At 40.1% G+C, this 15,886-nt stretch overlaps 1 protein-coding gene across 1 annotated transcript in view; it reads left to right on the top strand.

Annotated features, from left to right (window-relative positions):
• Positions 1–13,940, top strand: part of LOC119915151 (protein INSYN2B) — a 22,991-nt gene extending 9,051 nt beyond the window's left edge. Inside the window, exon 3 of the mRNA XM_038734751.1 lies at positions 13,376–13,940. Within this exon, the coding sequence (XP_038590679.1) occupies positions 13,376–13,565 (190 nt within the window). The 3' untranslated portion in view covers positions 13,566–13,940. The remainder of the gene's footprint in view (positions 1–13,375) is intronic.
• The last annotated feature ends 1,946 nt before the right edge of the window (positions 13,941–15,886 follow it).

Here is a 15,886-nt window from a genome sequence, read left to right on the forward strand (position 1 = left end):
GCTTGATCACGCATTTCACTGAAGGAGCTCAATAGGCTGCTAGTCTGAGATGGATTAATGACTCTCTGGACCGTAAGTTTTTGGTTAAACTGTCCACTAAGAGATCTTTTTTCAAAATCCGCCATCGCCTTCACTGAACAACTGATTATTGAGAAAAAGGTTTTCTGAGGAAGCATTCTTGCTCTTTCTCTCATCCCTTCTGGCGGACTGTTATTTGTGGGGATGCCATTCACGCTCGTTTGATATCAGTACTGCGGCCTCATTACACACGTATTGTTTTCTCTCTATTCCTCATTTACAGTCTGTGTGGACTCTTTTAAACATCCTATTTGTCAATGAATGCCTCTTCACATCAGTGATCATGCATATGCATGCCAGGCGCAGTGGTGGTGGTGGTGCCAGGGTGGAGGATTCCTCTACTGAGTCTCCAAGACTCGTAGGATGAAGGATATAGACTGATCCATTGGGATTGCTTGAGACGAACAGTTTGTGACAGCGCCTACAGTAACAACTCATCACTCGCCATTGTCACCACACACCCATCATGAATCAATGCTTCCTGACGCACATCTCCACTGACACACAATCGCATGATGGGACTAGATACTCGCACGCTGTCCCTCGATTGCGATAGACCAGAGCGTGAGTTGGTGGAGACTCTGGAGACTTGGCACAGGGAAGGAAATCGGGATGACTCTTCATGCATCTCAATAACTCCAACTTTTTTCTCTCGTTCATTCTCAGCATCTTTTATATATTTTTTTTATTTATTTATTTATTTTTACAAATGCCTAACTCTAGTGTGCAGTGAAATGTTCATCCACATTAAAAATGAATGACAGCATCTTTAAAAGATTTTAAAAAGTAATAATAGTGTTAAAAGACACCCAGAGACATCGCACTGTCGGCTTGGTGCCGGTGAAGGATGGCTGCCAGACACATTTCTCCAATAGATCCCCGTGATGGAGCAGTGCCGCATGTCTTGCATGCTTAAACAGGCAGTATAATGTAGCCTGATAAGTTTCAGAAAAAATTAATTGATTGCGTTACAATAATTCGAAACAGCTTGTGGGGAAATAACATGAATACAAGTTTTTTTGTGCATCTGAGAGAAGGGAAAATTGAGGATTTGTACTCTAATGTGCAGGATCTAGTAAGAACAATGTATAGTGTCTTTGCTGTCACTCAAGGCAGCGTTAAGAGCTGTGGGCTGTGGTGCATGAAGCCCTCATTCACACTACTCCTGCCCTCTATAATGCGCTTCTGTCTACTTCCCCGTCTCCAGAGTGCTACTTCTCAGCTTGGGCTCACGTTTCCTTTCACTGCCTTTGATTCACTTTTCTCACTTGGCCACAGAAGGACATAGCGTTCCAATTTAAATACTCTCTACATGGTGCCAACTCTGACCCAGAGCTACTGACAGCTTCTCGTTGTCCTGGTTTTATCCAGAGGAATACTGTACTCTATAGACATCAGAAAGAGGCGCCTTTTCCAGTAGATTGCTTGTGTCACTTCCTCTGTTGTCATATCCCCATTTCTCAGTTTTTCTCTGCTTTCAATATATTTCACACTTAAGTGGGGATGAGGAGGAGTGGTGCAAACTCACAGCTCCGGATTGGGTATAGGACAAGCAGGAAAGAGGGGTGAGAGCAGCGTCAGAGAGGAGGTGAGTAGGAAAGATTGTCTAGGCAGCTACAGTTTTGCTTTCCCTTCCACAGCCAAATGAACCAGAACCCGAGGTGTTTCTGTGCACAGTTTATTCAGGGAACCCTACATCTGCACTATACATACAGTGTGCAAATGAGCTTGTCCAAAATACATCAGTGCCTGAGTGTGTGCACATTTAGCTGAGCTCTTCTGAAATACAGTGATGTGTGAGCAAATTATAGATGAACTTCTCATGTTCACGGTCACAAGGATATTTCAGAACCTGTATCCAGCCTCCAGTCGTTCATTAAACATTGACAATTTCTTCCATTATCATAACAAGGAGTGAAAAGACCTGACTGAATAGAATTCTTGGGAAAATATAGCGGTTAAGAGAAAGGAGGACGGGGAAAGTGCATCTGTGTGTGTGTTTAAAAGACAGTGAAGACATAATATGAATTTTAAATGCAACTTAAATAAAAACATTAAAGTGTCTGTAATGTATATGTTTTTAAAAGGGGTGTATTGATTTGTTTCCTAGCAGCATTTATTAAAGAACTGAAAGTGCTACGTGACATATCGGGAGGTTGTGGGCGTGAATGGTGGGCATACAAAGTGCAGCAGTTTGACACTGGAGACCAGGATTCAAATCCTGGTGGGGTTGGGTTTATGCAACAGAAGGACTCTTGTAAAAGTTGGGGAAAGATTGTGGTTTTGGTAAACTTTTGACATTTTCTATATTTAACCAAAACTGCTATCTTACCCTTACCTCAATCTTGGTACCCACCCCTATTGTCTGGTCAATTTAGCCTCTCGGAGCAACAGGCAATGTTTTGGGGCTTCCGGTGTAGCCAGTGAATATCTGGATAACGGACATCTGGGCGAAGACTTCCTCTTCTGCGCGCCGGTCGTTGTTTACAGTCCAATGAGCAATTTCGGAACTGATCAGCTCTTGTCTGACAACAGTTTGAATGCAGGTACATTTTATAAAAAGCTGATAAAAAATGCTGATTGGTCAATAATACTTAATCTTGTCCCTCTTGTCCCTTGACAAAGTGCTGTCAGTACCTAAATATTAATATAATAAGTACATAAATCAGCATAAAGAGCAATTGAAGCAGTTTGTCTTCAGTTGATTTGTGGCTCAAGCTTTCCAGTTCATCTTGGGTTGAGATTCTGATGCTTACTGTATAAATTCTTTGATACTTTGCAGATAAGTTTTTTTAACAATGTTTCCTCATTAAGTCATTTTGTTAATAGAAAAGTAATCTGGGTGGCATTATGTTTACTTAAAACATACATAAACATAATTTATAGGAGACAGGGTTTCATTTCCTTTAAATCCCTTGTGCATGGGCTCGCAATCCTGCATGGGAAAGGTGGACCATATAATATAAAGAGGTACAAAGTACCATATATAGGTGATTATAGAATGCATTGAATGGATTTTGTTGAAATGAAAATATTTATGATTTAAAGAATAATCAGAATAAACTGTATATATCTTTTACACTAAATAATTAAAAACTAGCTTATCAATCAGTAAGTAATGCACTTATTTAATCAAATTCCCTTCAGCCAAGCAACATCAGGATAATCTTCTAACTGCAGAGCCTGGATTTGCTTTTCCCTGATATTTCAAATCACCAAGTTGTCCACATCTGTCAGGAAATTGATCCGAACATGAACAGATTTCTTACTTGCTGTGTTTCTTAAACCCAAAATAGAGAGAGAGAAAAAGCTGATAAATAGAAACTGAAAGACAACAAGAGTGGAAAATAAGAGCTGGTGTATTTTCAGTTTAACTGAATATGAGAGGTTTTCGTTTCTCTAAAGAAAGATTTGTCAGATTCTTGATTCTGACCTTTTGCTAACAACCCTGTCAGAGCTTTCAGACCTGTCACTGTGAGTGTGTGTGTGTGTGCACGCGCGCACCGCTTCCCCCGTGGATGAGGCTGATAATGGAGAAGTTGTGTGTGTGAAATGTGTAAAGGGCAAGGCAGGCAGTTCTTCTGCAGTAATCCATCTTTACTTCAGGGCTGAGCCACAGAGCAACAGGCATCTCACAGGGGAGAAGAAGAAAATACACTGTTGGCATCACTCTCATTCATATTAAACTACACAGAGGAAATGCTCAGCCAGCAGGGGCACGAGATTTTCACAGCAAGAAAATAGAAATGAAGAGTATTATTTGTTCCATATATTAGTTTTTTCTCTGGCACCGTTGACAGCGCAACAGTTACAAAAACAACAGTAGTATTTGAAATGTAAGAGTCTCAGACCATTCACTGGAGATGTGAAACCATAAAATTGTTATGTGTCCTAACAAATCTGCATCCATCCACTGGTGAGTTTGTTTGGGTGAAGAAATGACAGATATAGGGCTGGGTGTGAAACAGAGGGAGCAGGAGCGAGAGACACACATTGAGAACAGGGAGAGTGAGATCCCTTGTTCATGCTGTTTGGCAATAATCACAGAGCCAGAGCCCGTGCCAACAGTGAGTGCCAGATGGTGCCCATCACCGATGTGCCACGTCTTTGAAACGGGGAGGAGAGAGGAAGATCAAGAGTGGCATGTGGAACAAGGAAGCACTGCCTAATGTTGATAATGTGTCATATAAATACTAATCAAGCTAGAATCACACCCACAGCTAAATTAGATCCCTAAAGCTCTTCCACTGGCACCCACTCTCAGTCTTCTTCCTGCTTTGGCACTGCCCTTATTTTAAAATCAGAGATCATCGATAGACTGAATGCACTTTATATTGAGGTTAAAAGTGGTAACTAATTGCCTTATTAATGGTTAATAAATATTTTTTTAATGTGTCATAGATAGGTTATAAGCATTTTTAGGTTGTAAGAAATCCCTGGCTAATGCTTTATCTCAAGCATGAAGGTGGACAATTGCTCTAAATTAATTTGTTTGTACAACATTGCCCTTTACTGATGCTCTACTAGAATGGGTTTTATTGTTAATCTGTAAGGCATTGGTAAATGACTTATTTTATTATTTTTAAAAAGGTTGACTTATAAGAAAGTGGTACCATATTTATGTGTAACAAAACTGAATACATTTATACAGTATTTACTCTAATTTGACCCCTCAAAGAATCCAAGGTCCACTTACTAGCATTTCCTGGTGCTTTCAGTCACATCACAGTCTTCATCAGCAGATAGTGTTTATGTGTGTTAACACATGCATTTTATTACGCATGCATAATTTACATACAGATGTCAATCACCCAATCTATAAATTTCCTCCCTTTTTTCTTTATCCAATTATCTGTGAGTCTTTTTGGAAAAACTTAAAGAAAGTTTATTATCTCCAGACACACAACACATATCTTGGCAGAGGCAACAAAACAAACCACTGTTATTCTGTTAAATACGTCTGTCATATTTACTTGACCTCTTCAGTCATCCAAAAAATCCCATTTAGTTTTTTTTTTTTAAAGAATTGAGATAAACAATGGTGTTTATCAGCTCTCTATTTTCTGCATCTATGCACATATCTTCCAAGATCCTCCCCCACGACTCACCTTAGCCCTAAATCTTCATTACCCCTTGAGACCGTTGTCATCCGTCCCACCTCCAAATGCTAGAGGTGAAACAAAAAACACCCCCTCTTCACACAAAGACAACAATGAAGAAAGCTTCAATGTGTTAGTGTGTGTTTATGACTTGGTGCGGCAGAGATAAAGATGGATGGATCCTAACTGCTAGTTGTTGTTTTTTTCAGGTGGCAAACTGCCACCCTGCTGTCACACCCTCACCTCAATAGCCACTCATCCATCAGAGCCTTCCGCTCCAGCAGCTATCACTCAATACCTCAGTGGTGCTGAGGACAAACAGTTACTGAGTGAAACCAGCCATCACCTTTTGCCTTTTAATTCACCTTAGCTGACTTACTGAACAGTTACTTTATCATTGTACATGACTCGTGACTTTTGAACAAATTATAACTACACTACAAAAGTACTTTTGTATCTACCCACCACTGAGCATTGGCTAGATATTCATTGTGGGCGGGTTCTGTGGAAAAATCTTGGCTTAAATGTTAGGACAGACTGGGTAAGCACACCTCATCACATATGTTGCACTAAATTTGGCCCACAACAGCCCCGGGTGGCCGAACAGTAAATTCTGGTCCAATTTCCTCAATGCCAGAACTATTATCAACACAGATCTGCATCTGAGTTTAACTGTACTGAAGCTGTGCTTATGCTCTGACTTAAAGTTCTGACTGAATTGCAATAGCATGTTCAGTGGTTCATGGTCCACATTAACAGGGAAGGTTATCCATGCTAGCGCAAACTTTTTTGCTCAGCAGTTTAGAAACAACCCCATACAGGCAAAGTGCAGACCAAACTCTGCAGTTCCCCTCTGTGCAAGGGTTTTGGTTCACTCTCACTGTTCTAATAGCATGTGTTTGGCGGCTGCAGACAATTGTTTTTTCAATTAATTTTTGTTGGAAATACTTTGTAAGAAAATTGTTGGCAGACAGACAAAGAGTTACCAACTAGCTGGTGAAAACTTTTAGCTGCCAGAGATTTCCCATAGGAGTGAGAGGAGACCAAAACCAGAGCTAAAAGAGAGTGAATATTGAATTTACATTTGCCACGTTGACATAAACACATTTCCAAATAAATGAAGCAGCTACAGTATATGCTAATACGTTCATCATATCGGATTAAATTAATAGCTTGTTTACAGTTTACACATATTTGCATTTAAGCGGATAGTAAGATGGGAAGATCAATAATAGTCTCACTGTTGGATTAAAATCTGCCGACCAACATCTTTGAAGACCACAGGTTTAATTCCTACAATTCACAAGGGATTCTGAACCTTTTTATTAATGAACGTAGTTTTTTCACTTAATGCTAAGCTAAGCAGCTGCTGGCTCATATTTACAGACATGAGAGTGGTATTGAACTTCTCATCTAACTCTGCCAGAAAGCAAATAAGTGTATCTCCCAAAATGGCAAACCCTTACTTTAAAAGTTTGATAAGTTAAGTTGCTGCCACCAAGTGGCCAAAAAGTAAGAAATCAGTTACTGTCCTTTTCTCTTTTGTCTCTTATTTGCTAGTTTCTTTAACTGACCCTTTGACGTATTTGTGTTGTCATAGGTCTGCGTCTCACCTTCCACTATTTCTGTTCTTCTACTACATTTATTAATCAGGCGGCTCACAGCAGCTACTGACACAGGCAGTTAGCTGATAGCTGCATGCACGCACTGAGAACTCCCAGAGTAAACCAGTAATGAGTGCGAATTCACAGTGAACAGCTTTTTTCCCACAGAGCAGATCCTGGATGCTCAGGACTGCCAGCCTCGCTTTTGGCTGCTGGTTTGGTGTATGCAAGCTTGTCTCATTTATACACTTTGTACAGCATCTTCCCATGGTACAATGAGCTCTACAGAGTAAACAAAACACTGAGAGTTAGACTACAATAGCGGGTCAAGTCTTAAGCTGGTACAGGCTAGTCTTAAGCTGGTACAGACTACCTCTGATGGGACTATAAGCTCCTGGCCTACATATGCTTTTGTTTCCTCATCCCTAGCTTATGCTTCCTCAGTAATCAATCTTAACCTCGCTTGCTCTTTATTTACAAAGCTATTTAATGCAGAGGATTTTCTCTGATCTTAAACCTGCCAGGTTCTTCATCTGGTCCCTTCAATGAACAACAATTTTGTGTTATTTATTCATGCATGGAGAGAAATACAAACAAGGTGAGAGTCTAGTCTGCCCTTTCTCTCACAATGGCTGTGCTGTTGATTTTAGAAAAACAAAGCACTGTGGAAAGTGCCAGAGGTCACTAATAAGGTCACATTTGTAAAAGCTATGTGGGTAATTGTTATGAAAATGTAAATATTAGGCCTTCATTATCACGCAATGGAAAAAGAGAATGCAAGAGATGCAAGCAAGAGGACAGAGATCCAGGGAGACAGTAACATTAAAGCTGCACAAGGTTACATTATTTAAAGTCATCCATAACAGGTTTCCCTTTGTTTATTCTGAATTGCTGCCAAGCACTTCAGCACTTATTATGAAGCCAAATGTATTGACCTTGAAAACAAGTATCCTAGCACATAAAGTTTCAGTACTATATATTGTTCTGTCTTATGCTGAGAGGTGTTGTCGTGTAATGTGATCCGACTACCGGTGATGTGCATTTAAGCTTTTAGCATCCTATGATTAGCATAAATTATATTGCATAGTCAAACCCGACGTGGATAGCATAAATCATATGATGATGTGTCCCTGAGGTATTAGTCATGTTTACAGTCTGAGTGTCTTTCTTTTCTTGCTCTGTCACACGGTCTCCTCCTAGCGATACATACTGAAATAAAGCCTCACCATTCTCAGCCTGTTGCAGACATCAATTTCCATTGGTTCTTTCCGGAGTCTACTATCTTGTTAGTGAAGCCTGTTCTATACCTTCAGTTTCTTTTGATGAGGTTTTCTCCAAACCTTTGTGAGCTTGATGAATGAAGGTGTGGATATGCAAGATTAATGATTTCTAAATAAAAATCTGATTGCTCTGCAGTCACGCTGGAACTTTGTCAATCACATAATGCCAACAGACAAAAGCTGCTTCAGCCATCTGTCAATAAAGCGAACCTGACAACAACTGGTTGACTGGATGTCTAGCTTGAGATCACGATCTCATTATCTAAATATCTTTAGATGTAAGATCTTAAGATGTATCTTTTGGAGCACAACTTACTCATATTTTGTTTTTTCGTATTTTGTTTTAAGCCTGTCATCCTGAGGTACTGATTTATTATATTACTTCCAGGTATCAGACATAGTTCAAAACCTGTAAATGACTCGCTGTCTTGAGACATTTTTTAGCCATGCTAGCAGCGTGGCTCTATGGATGACACAAGCATTCATGGTTCCCAGAGGATGAGTATGGTGATCGTCAGACTTCTCCTCTAGTGCCACCATGAGGTTAACATTTGTGGTTTTGATAGAAATATTTCAACAACAATTGAATGGTCAGGAGAGTTAGTTATTTGGTTATCCCTTAATCTTTCATGTAGTGCCATCATCAGGTCAAAATTAAAACATTTTCAAATTAAGGCGATTTGAGCTGCACTTACTGCTGAGTTCAGCACACTGCTGTGCTGCGTCGACTGCTGCTTTTTCTTAACATAGTGAAAAGCTGCTGTGGTGTGGCACAAGCCATTGGAAATAATGGGTTTCAGAGCACAGTGGTACTGTTGACCAAATACCTGCAAACTAATAACACTCCATTCTGCTTTACTTTGTGTTTAGTGCTAATTTCTATAATTAATAATCAGTCCCTCTAGGACTTCACGGGCCTTTTTAGTAATTGTTGCGGGGTTTGTTGAATTTGTGTTAATAGTTGCGATCTTGACATCACAAAATCCTGGAGGGACTGAATAATTCTTGCTGAACATGATGAACATTGTCATTGTGATGCTGACGTTAGCATTTAGCTAAAAACATTGCTGTGTACAGCCTACAGAGCTGCTAGCATGGTTGTAGACTCTTGCTGTGGTGCCCTTTCCTCTTTGTTATGAGCTTGCCTGTGATTTTACTTTTTATTTAATCATTTCTCTGTTTCATTCAGGTTTTATTGCCTGGCCAAATCCCTGACCTGCAAAATATACAACTGCCCTTACTGTCCAATATTGCTAAATGATGCACACACAGTTTCTGCTTGTCACAGACTCCACCTGACAGACTTGAATGACTTCTGAAGTACTGATCAAACATCTACTTTTCCTATATTTTGATGGCATTATATACCTTAGCTTTTGTTCAAGAGCAACAAAAATTATGTTTGCACTGTAGCTAAATCTACTGATAAGTACTAGAATTCACACACAGTGAAAATATGAAGAGTGCATTGACAAATACTCAAACAACACTGAGGCAGTGCATTTATTCTTAAGCATTCAGTGTGATGCTGCTTGTAAGCTTATTGCAATGGATGAGCTGAACAAAATCACACCAGTTGGATAGATTACCATGAAATGTTATATACTGTTACAGTCTTTTAAATTACGCACATATTTGTTAACATCACACTCCAAAATCAATGCAATGTGAATGTTAATGTAAGTATCGAAGGAGGATTTTATAAGCCAGACCACTGTTTGGGACGCTCTGTGACAGCCAAGCAGCTGGTGGGACCATCTTAGAATAATAGTCCGAGAAGAGTGCAATACCTCAGGGTACAGCCTGTTCTCTCCTGAGAAGTAATAGGAAGGTTGTTGATGTTGTGTTTGTGTGTGTTTGTGTCTGTGTGTGTATGGGTGGATGTTGAGTGGTTACAGTAGATGGAGGTGTTTCCATGTGCCCGCATGCACACATACACATTCATCTGTGGTATTGTGCGTTGGCATATGCATGCATTTGTGGGTGTGGTACCTCATGACAGACAAACAGCGCTCTCTACGGAGAGATCTACTGCTCATGTAATTCCTGCTGAAATGAAATGTTCTATTCTTTAAAAAAAAAAAGATATTCAGCTTATAGGAGAGAAAATTGCAAAGATATTTCGAGTTGATTGCCTTTGCACTGCTATATTTCTGCTGAAGTCTCTCCTCCACCACTCAGCAAAAGCACAGAGGAGGAGGAATGATGATCTCCTGCTAGTGCTGTTGTATGAATGTTTTATAGATAGAAGGATGAAAAAGAGATGAAGCCCTGCTCAACCTCTGTGCTTATATTATTTTAAAATACTGTTTTAAAATATTGTTTTCAGCTTGTCAGATTTTTTGCCTGTATCCAATCTGACAGCACTTAATATCCTCATTTACACAAAGTGCAGTGCGGTGCAAGTATCCTGCTCTTTCTTCTGAGAGCCAGCACGCTATACTGTGTGTAAGTTCATCTGACTGTAGTAAAAGCTATATTACCATACACAGCAATATGATATATATAATTTATATAGCCAGTAATAATGTTAATAACATTTCAAATGTTATTGTTAGTTTTCTCTAATTGTTTTAAATGGGAGTTTTGAATAACCTTGAATTCCAAACAAATGATGTGGTAACTACAAATCTGCTGATTCAAAGTCCCCTCTAGAGATGCGCTGGGGTAGTGCTCTTGGGCAAGGTCACCATCTCCCAAAATGAATGATTAAAAAAGAGGAGACTCATACAGTGAAGGATGGAATGACGTGCAAAGTAAGGTCATACATTGGGAATGGATAGTGTATTACTGACACAAGCTTTACAGAAAGAAATATTGTAATAAACTTTGGCGTCACTTTGATCCTCCCACTGAAACTCTGAGGTTATAGACTCGGAGTTGTAATACAATTAGATTACATACATCCCACACCTGGTGGGACTCCACAATCAGTGACATCATCAACAAATTGCAAGGGTACACCAGAGTTCATCACAGAAATAGTGTTGTAGTCTTTTTCCCTATTGATAAAAAGATTTTTAGATTGTTTAGCTTGGGTCCCTAACTATGCATTATTTCTAATGGCTAAATGAATACAGTCCATTTCTATGTTGCCCTTTTTGTTTTCGATTAAACTGGGTTATTGAGACATCTTAACATTTTGGGGATGTACTCTTAAAGTTACATTCTTCATGGTTTATCTCTTTGTGTATTAGTGTTTATGTATTCTTGTCACTTTATTGTGTAAACACAATGTAAACACACCTACTGTCTCTGCACTGGAGGGAACTAATGTGAAAACACATTTCTTTCCACTTTAGTTACACTAGAATTAAAATGACCTTGCAACTGCCACCTATACACTCAGGTCAGCACACTAGCAGCATCATTCTCTCTCATGCTCCCACTTCTAAAACCTATATTATGGTTTGCATCATCCTTAAAACACGCCTAATTTACCCACAGGTGCGACCTGAGGTAGGATGCAGCCTATAGCCGATAAAGCTGAGATGTGAGCAGAGGACAGAAGAGGAGCAGCTGAAAGAAATTTGTTAGGTTCCCCAGCTTCCTGCCTGGCACAGTTTGTGGGCTCAGTGTGCAGATAATTAAGGTTGAGGGTGGACTGCTCCCTACAGCGCCAATGTGCCTTCATGACACGGAGCTGTGGACCAGGGCTATTCATTTTCACATAGAGGGAACACAGCAGACGCAAGGCAAGAGCCACTGGGGAGCTCTATAGGGAGCTGAGCTGTATGGTGGCACAAATAAGGAGACTGTGAAGATGGTGGAATGGAGTACTTTATTTACTCTATTCATTTCAGGGTGGAAAAGCGGCACAGACAAATTCCATTGCTTACTTTTCCTATTGACTAGCACCTCATTTTACACAGCTTTGGAGGTTTGTTTCAGGCTGTGAAGCAGTCCCAGCTACCACAAAAAGGTTTAGTTGAGGTGGCTGTTTTTCCTACCTGCTGTAAATATTGCGGAGGGAAGAAATCCTCTCCACTGCTCTTTGCACCCACTCACTTTTTAACTGTTTACTCTGTCCGTACCCATTGCCTGCACTGTGCTCCCGTCTGGAGTTTGATGTTTCATTTGCTTTTTTGTGCATTAGAATACTAGTGGGCATCCAGAGTGAAGTGGTTGAGTGACTGAGGGAGTGGGAGTTATGAAGCCAGATGGATATGAATGCGAGAGTCCTCATTGTTCTTGCCTGAAAACTCCAGGCCCTGCTGCTGCTGCTGAGCTCAGTTCTTCTTGCTTCCTCTGCAGCACTCCTCGTATCCTCAACCGAGGGAGTCCTCTTTATTTCCAGCATCTGTGCTTTGATGAGAAACACCATCTAACTAGGCCACTGCATAATAAGCAAGAATAGCAGCAAAGTAAAATGAATAAAAAAAGAAAGGGGGAATCAGTTCATGGGGGGAAAGCTTACCCAACATGTAACTGCTGACAAAAGTAATTCAGCAAGCAAATATTGTCCTTATTCCTTTATTGCAGATGCATTCATTTATTATTGCTTACCTTTACCTATAGCTTCTGCAGAGGTGCATCAGAGTTCAAATCTCATTTCGGCAGTGAAGCCCCTGAGCTGTGCTGTCATGTGACAATGCACCTTGCTGACTTTAGTTTGGTGTGTGTGTCAACTGCAGTCCCACGATCCCTCCTGGTGCTGCAACATTTCTGTGATACTCAGCATTTTAGCGCTTGATTCACTTTGTCAACAGCTTCGTTATTGTCTACTGGCAGGTGTGGGAGTCTTCACTGCTTCTCTTTAATGCTTTTCACACTAGTTCTTCCTTGTATCTGGTGCTGTGCATTCTGTCTTTATTCATGCAATGTTTAATGTGGCTATAATTGTTGTTTTTTTGTTATAAAAATGTGACAATGTGCTCATAGTGATGAGCCTACAGAGAACTATCACATGAAGCAGCAGGCAGCTGTTTTCAGTGAAAAAGCTTTAAAAACCCACTGTACACTACCTGCTCATCAAACAGCAGACAGGCACAGTTAGTAAATAGATGGCAAACATCTGGCTGGCTAAAGAGCCAGATATTTCTCTAAAGAGTTGGTACAGACCAAGAACAGAGAGTGAATATTGGGCTTACATTCTTCAGGTGGTCAGGAACATTACTCCAAATGAATGATAATGTTGCCCCATAACTGCTGGATGTGTAAATTATCAACTGTTTACTAAGAAGTTCGTCATAACAATTTCAAAGGTGATGATATTTCAATGTTGTGTTCACAACAAAAATCTGTTATTGCAGGTTTAAACACACATAACATATAACATATAACCAACACTTTCCTGCGTTGTTTCTCTTTCTAGTGTAGAGCATGACTTTCGTCTGCAGGAAGGGCAGGTGGTACGCACATGGAAGGTGGGCGACCCTCCTGAGGGCTCACCACAGCCCGCCACTCCCCAGCCCACCACACCCAACCAACAAGACTCCCCTCAACTGGTGCGACCCCCTGCCACCACCAAGAAGAACAGGAAGAAATGTTTCTGGTTCCTCTGAGGGCTAGAGGATAGAGCGAAAGACATTTTGATACTTTAGTGCACTGCATACCCTTCTTTGAAAAACAACAGAAGATAAACTGTGGAGATTTGATTCAAAAACAAGTGTGGAATGAACTGGAGAATTAAAATGCAAACATAAAACTGTGGGAGGACAAAGAGTTACAGAGGTTATAATTTTAGCTGTTGTTTTTGGAGTTGATGAGAATGGTTTGACTGGGGCACACATGTTGTTACTGCTCTTAAAATGCCTCTTCAGCACTTACAGGTTTGATACCGGTGCAGGGAAGTAAAAGTGCTGAAGTCAAATAAAAGCAAAAGTTCAGTCCACAAGATGACTCACAGTTAGGAAGCAATTAGGAGATATAAAGAGAATATATAGCGGTGGAAAGGGGCAAGGGGCACAGTACAAGAGGCAATACAGCAGAGTGGATGGAGAATATTTATAAAAGATGAAAAGAAAAGAGTTTATAGGCAAAGAGAGAAAAAGATTGAGTGGAAGGATTCATCTTCATTAATGGACTAATGAGGGTCAGAACACCAGCTTTTATAACCAGAGACATTTAAAAATAATTATTATGACCTGTATTTAAAACTTTTAATATACTGTAATTGATGACAAACTATTACATATGTCTACATGCACATACAGCACACACACACAAGCACATGCATAAACAAATGAACACCACATATTTACATAAAAAGCATATAAATTCAATGAGTGAGTTGAGTTCTGTACATATCAGAGCTACTCTGCTTGGATGCTATATTTCAGATATGGATGACTGCTCTATAAAAGTATTTTACCACAGCTGGTTGTGTTTGTTTTCATTATGGGTTCAACAGTTTTAGCTATTATTAGTGGAAGAGGTATAGAGTTGATATTTTTATAATCTGTAGCAAATGCCAGTGCGAAAACAATCTGAAAACAATGTGGCTATGTGAAGGGGATGATGAACCTACAGTGAATTATCACCTGAATCTGCAGCTCCCCCTCAGCTTTACGGAGCTTTATAGTGAGTTTCAGCTCATTGTTTTGATTGGTTCACTCTCACCACTCTCTAATAGAGCCACAGCAGGCAGCAAGCTCTAAAAATCCACTGTACACAGCCTACTTGGCACCAAGCTGCAAACAGACAAACTTTAGTTCAGCATTTACAAGCTAAAGATCCAGATATTTAAGAGTTGTTGGTGACCAAATACAGAACAAAAAGCAGAGTGAATAATGGACTTACATTCTTCAAGTGGCCACAAACAGGACTCCAAATTAAGGCTAATCAGTTGGTTGTGTAAACACAACGTTTTGCTAACAGGTTTGCCATTACTTAAATAGTGATGTCAGTATTGTATTTACAGCTAAACACTAAAAGTACCAATACAGTACACTGTATTACAAGTAAAGTACAGAGGTATAATCAGCAAAATGTACTTAAAATATCAAAAGTAAAAGTACTCGTTCTGCAGAAAAATGGCCCGTGTTAGTGATATAATCTTTTACAGTACATTATTTGACAGTTCAAACTGATGCATCAGCATTTTACTGCTGTAGGTGGTTGAAGTGGAGATGTTCCCAACTTAGGGTTTGCTAGCACTCCGAAGGGTCACAAGAAAAATCGGAGGGGTCATAAGATGATGGAAGTACAAAAGAATGAAAAGAGAAAAAGTTCTGCTACACCAATTTGTATTCAAATTTGGACTTTCTTGTCACATAGTGGACATTCATAACCTCTGTGGGCCTTGGACAGTTTAAATGATCATTTAACTAAAACCATGAGAGAAGTGTTGAGGGAATCTCTCGTTGGTGAAACTGCTCTGCTCTGAAATGTGACAAGAGGTTGCAAGTAGAAATAACTATTCTGTAATTGGTCATAAGTCAAAAACTTGGGGACCACTAGTACAATCTATACCAATGAATTGGATTTTAAAAGGTCATCATGTGTTGTAATATATGTAATATCTTAATATGAAAGTAAGTAGTAACGACCGAGGTGTAGTGGAACAAAAAGAACAATAGTTTAGTAGGAGGAGCATTACGTAGTACAAGTGTAAGTACTTCAAAAACAAATGTACTTAGTGGGGGATGGGCGGGGTTGTCGCTGACTCTGGGGTGCTGCCGGTGCTAGAGGGGCTCTTGCTATAAGCCCTGGGCTGGAGGGACCTGGCGTCCTCCTGCTTAGGGGGGTGGGGGACGGGACTGAATAAATGATGGGGCTAGTCAGGAATCTGGTCTTCTAGCCTCACTATGACCTCCTTCACCTTTCCCCCTTTGGTCATGTCTCACAACATACACCCTTAGGACCCTGGGGGGCGGGCAGCCTG

This window comes from Micropterus salmoides, unplaced genomic scaffold (genome assembly GCF_014851395.1).
Source record: "Micropterus salmoides isolate LMB-PRFRI ecotype aquatic unplaced genomic scaffold, ASM1485139v1 Ms_hic_scaffold_20, whole genome shotgun sequence".
NCBI classification, from domain to species: domain Eukaryota; kingdom Metazoa; phylum Chordata; class Actinopteri; order Centrarchiformes; family Centrarchidae; genus Micropterus; species Micropterus salmoides.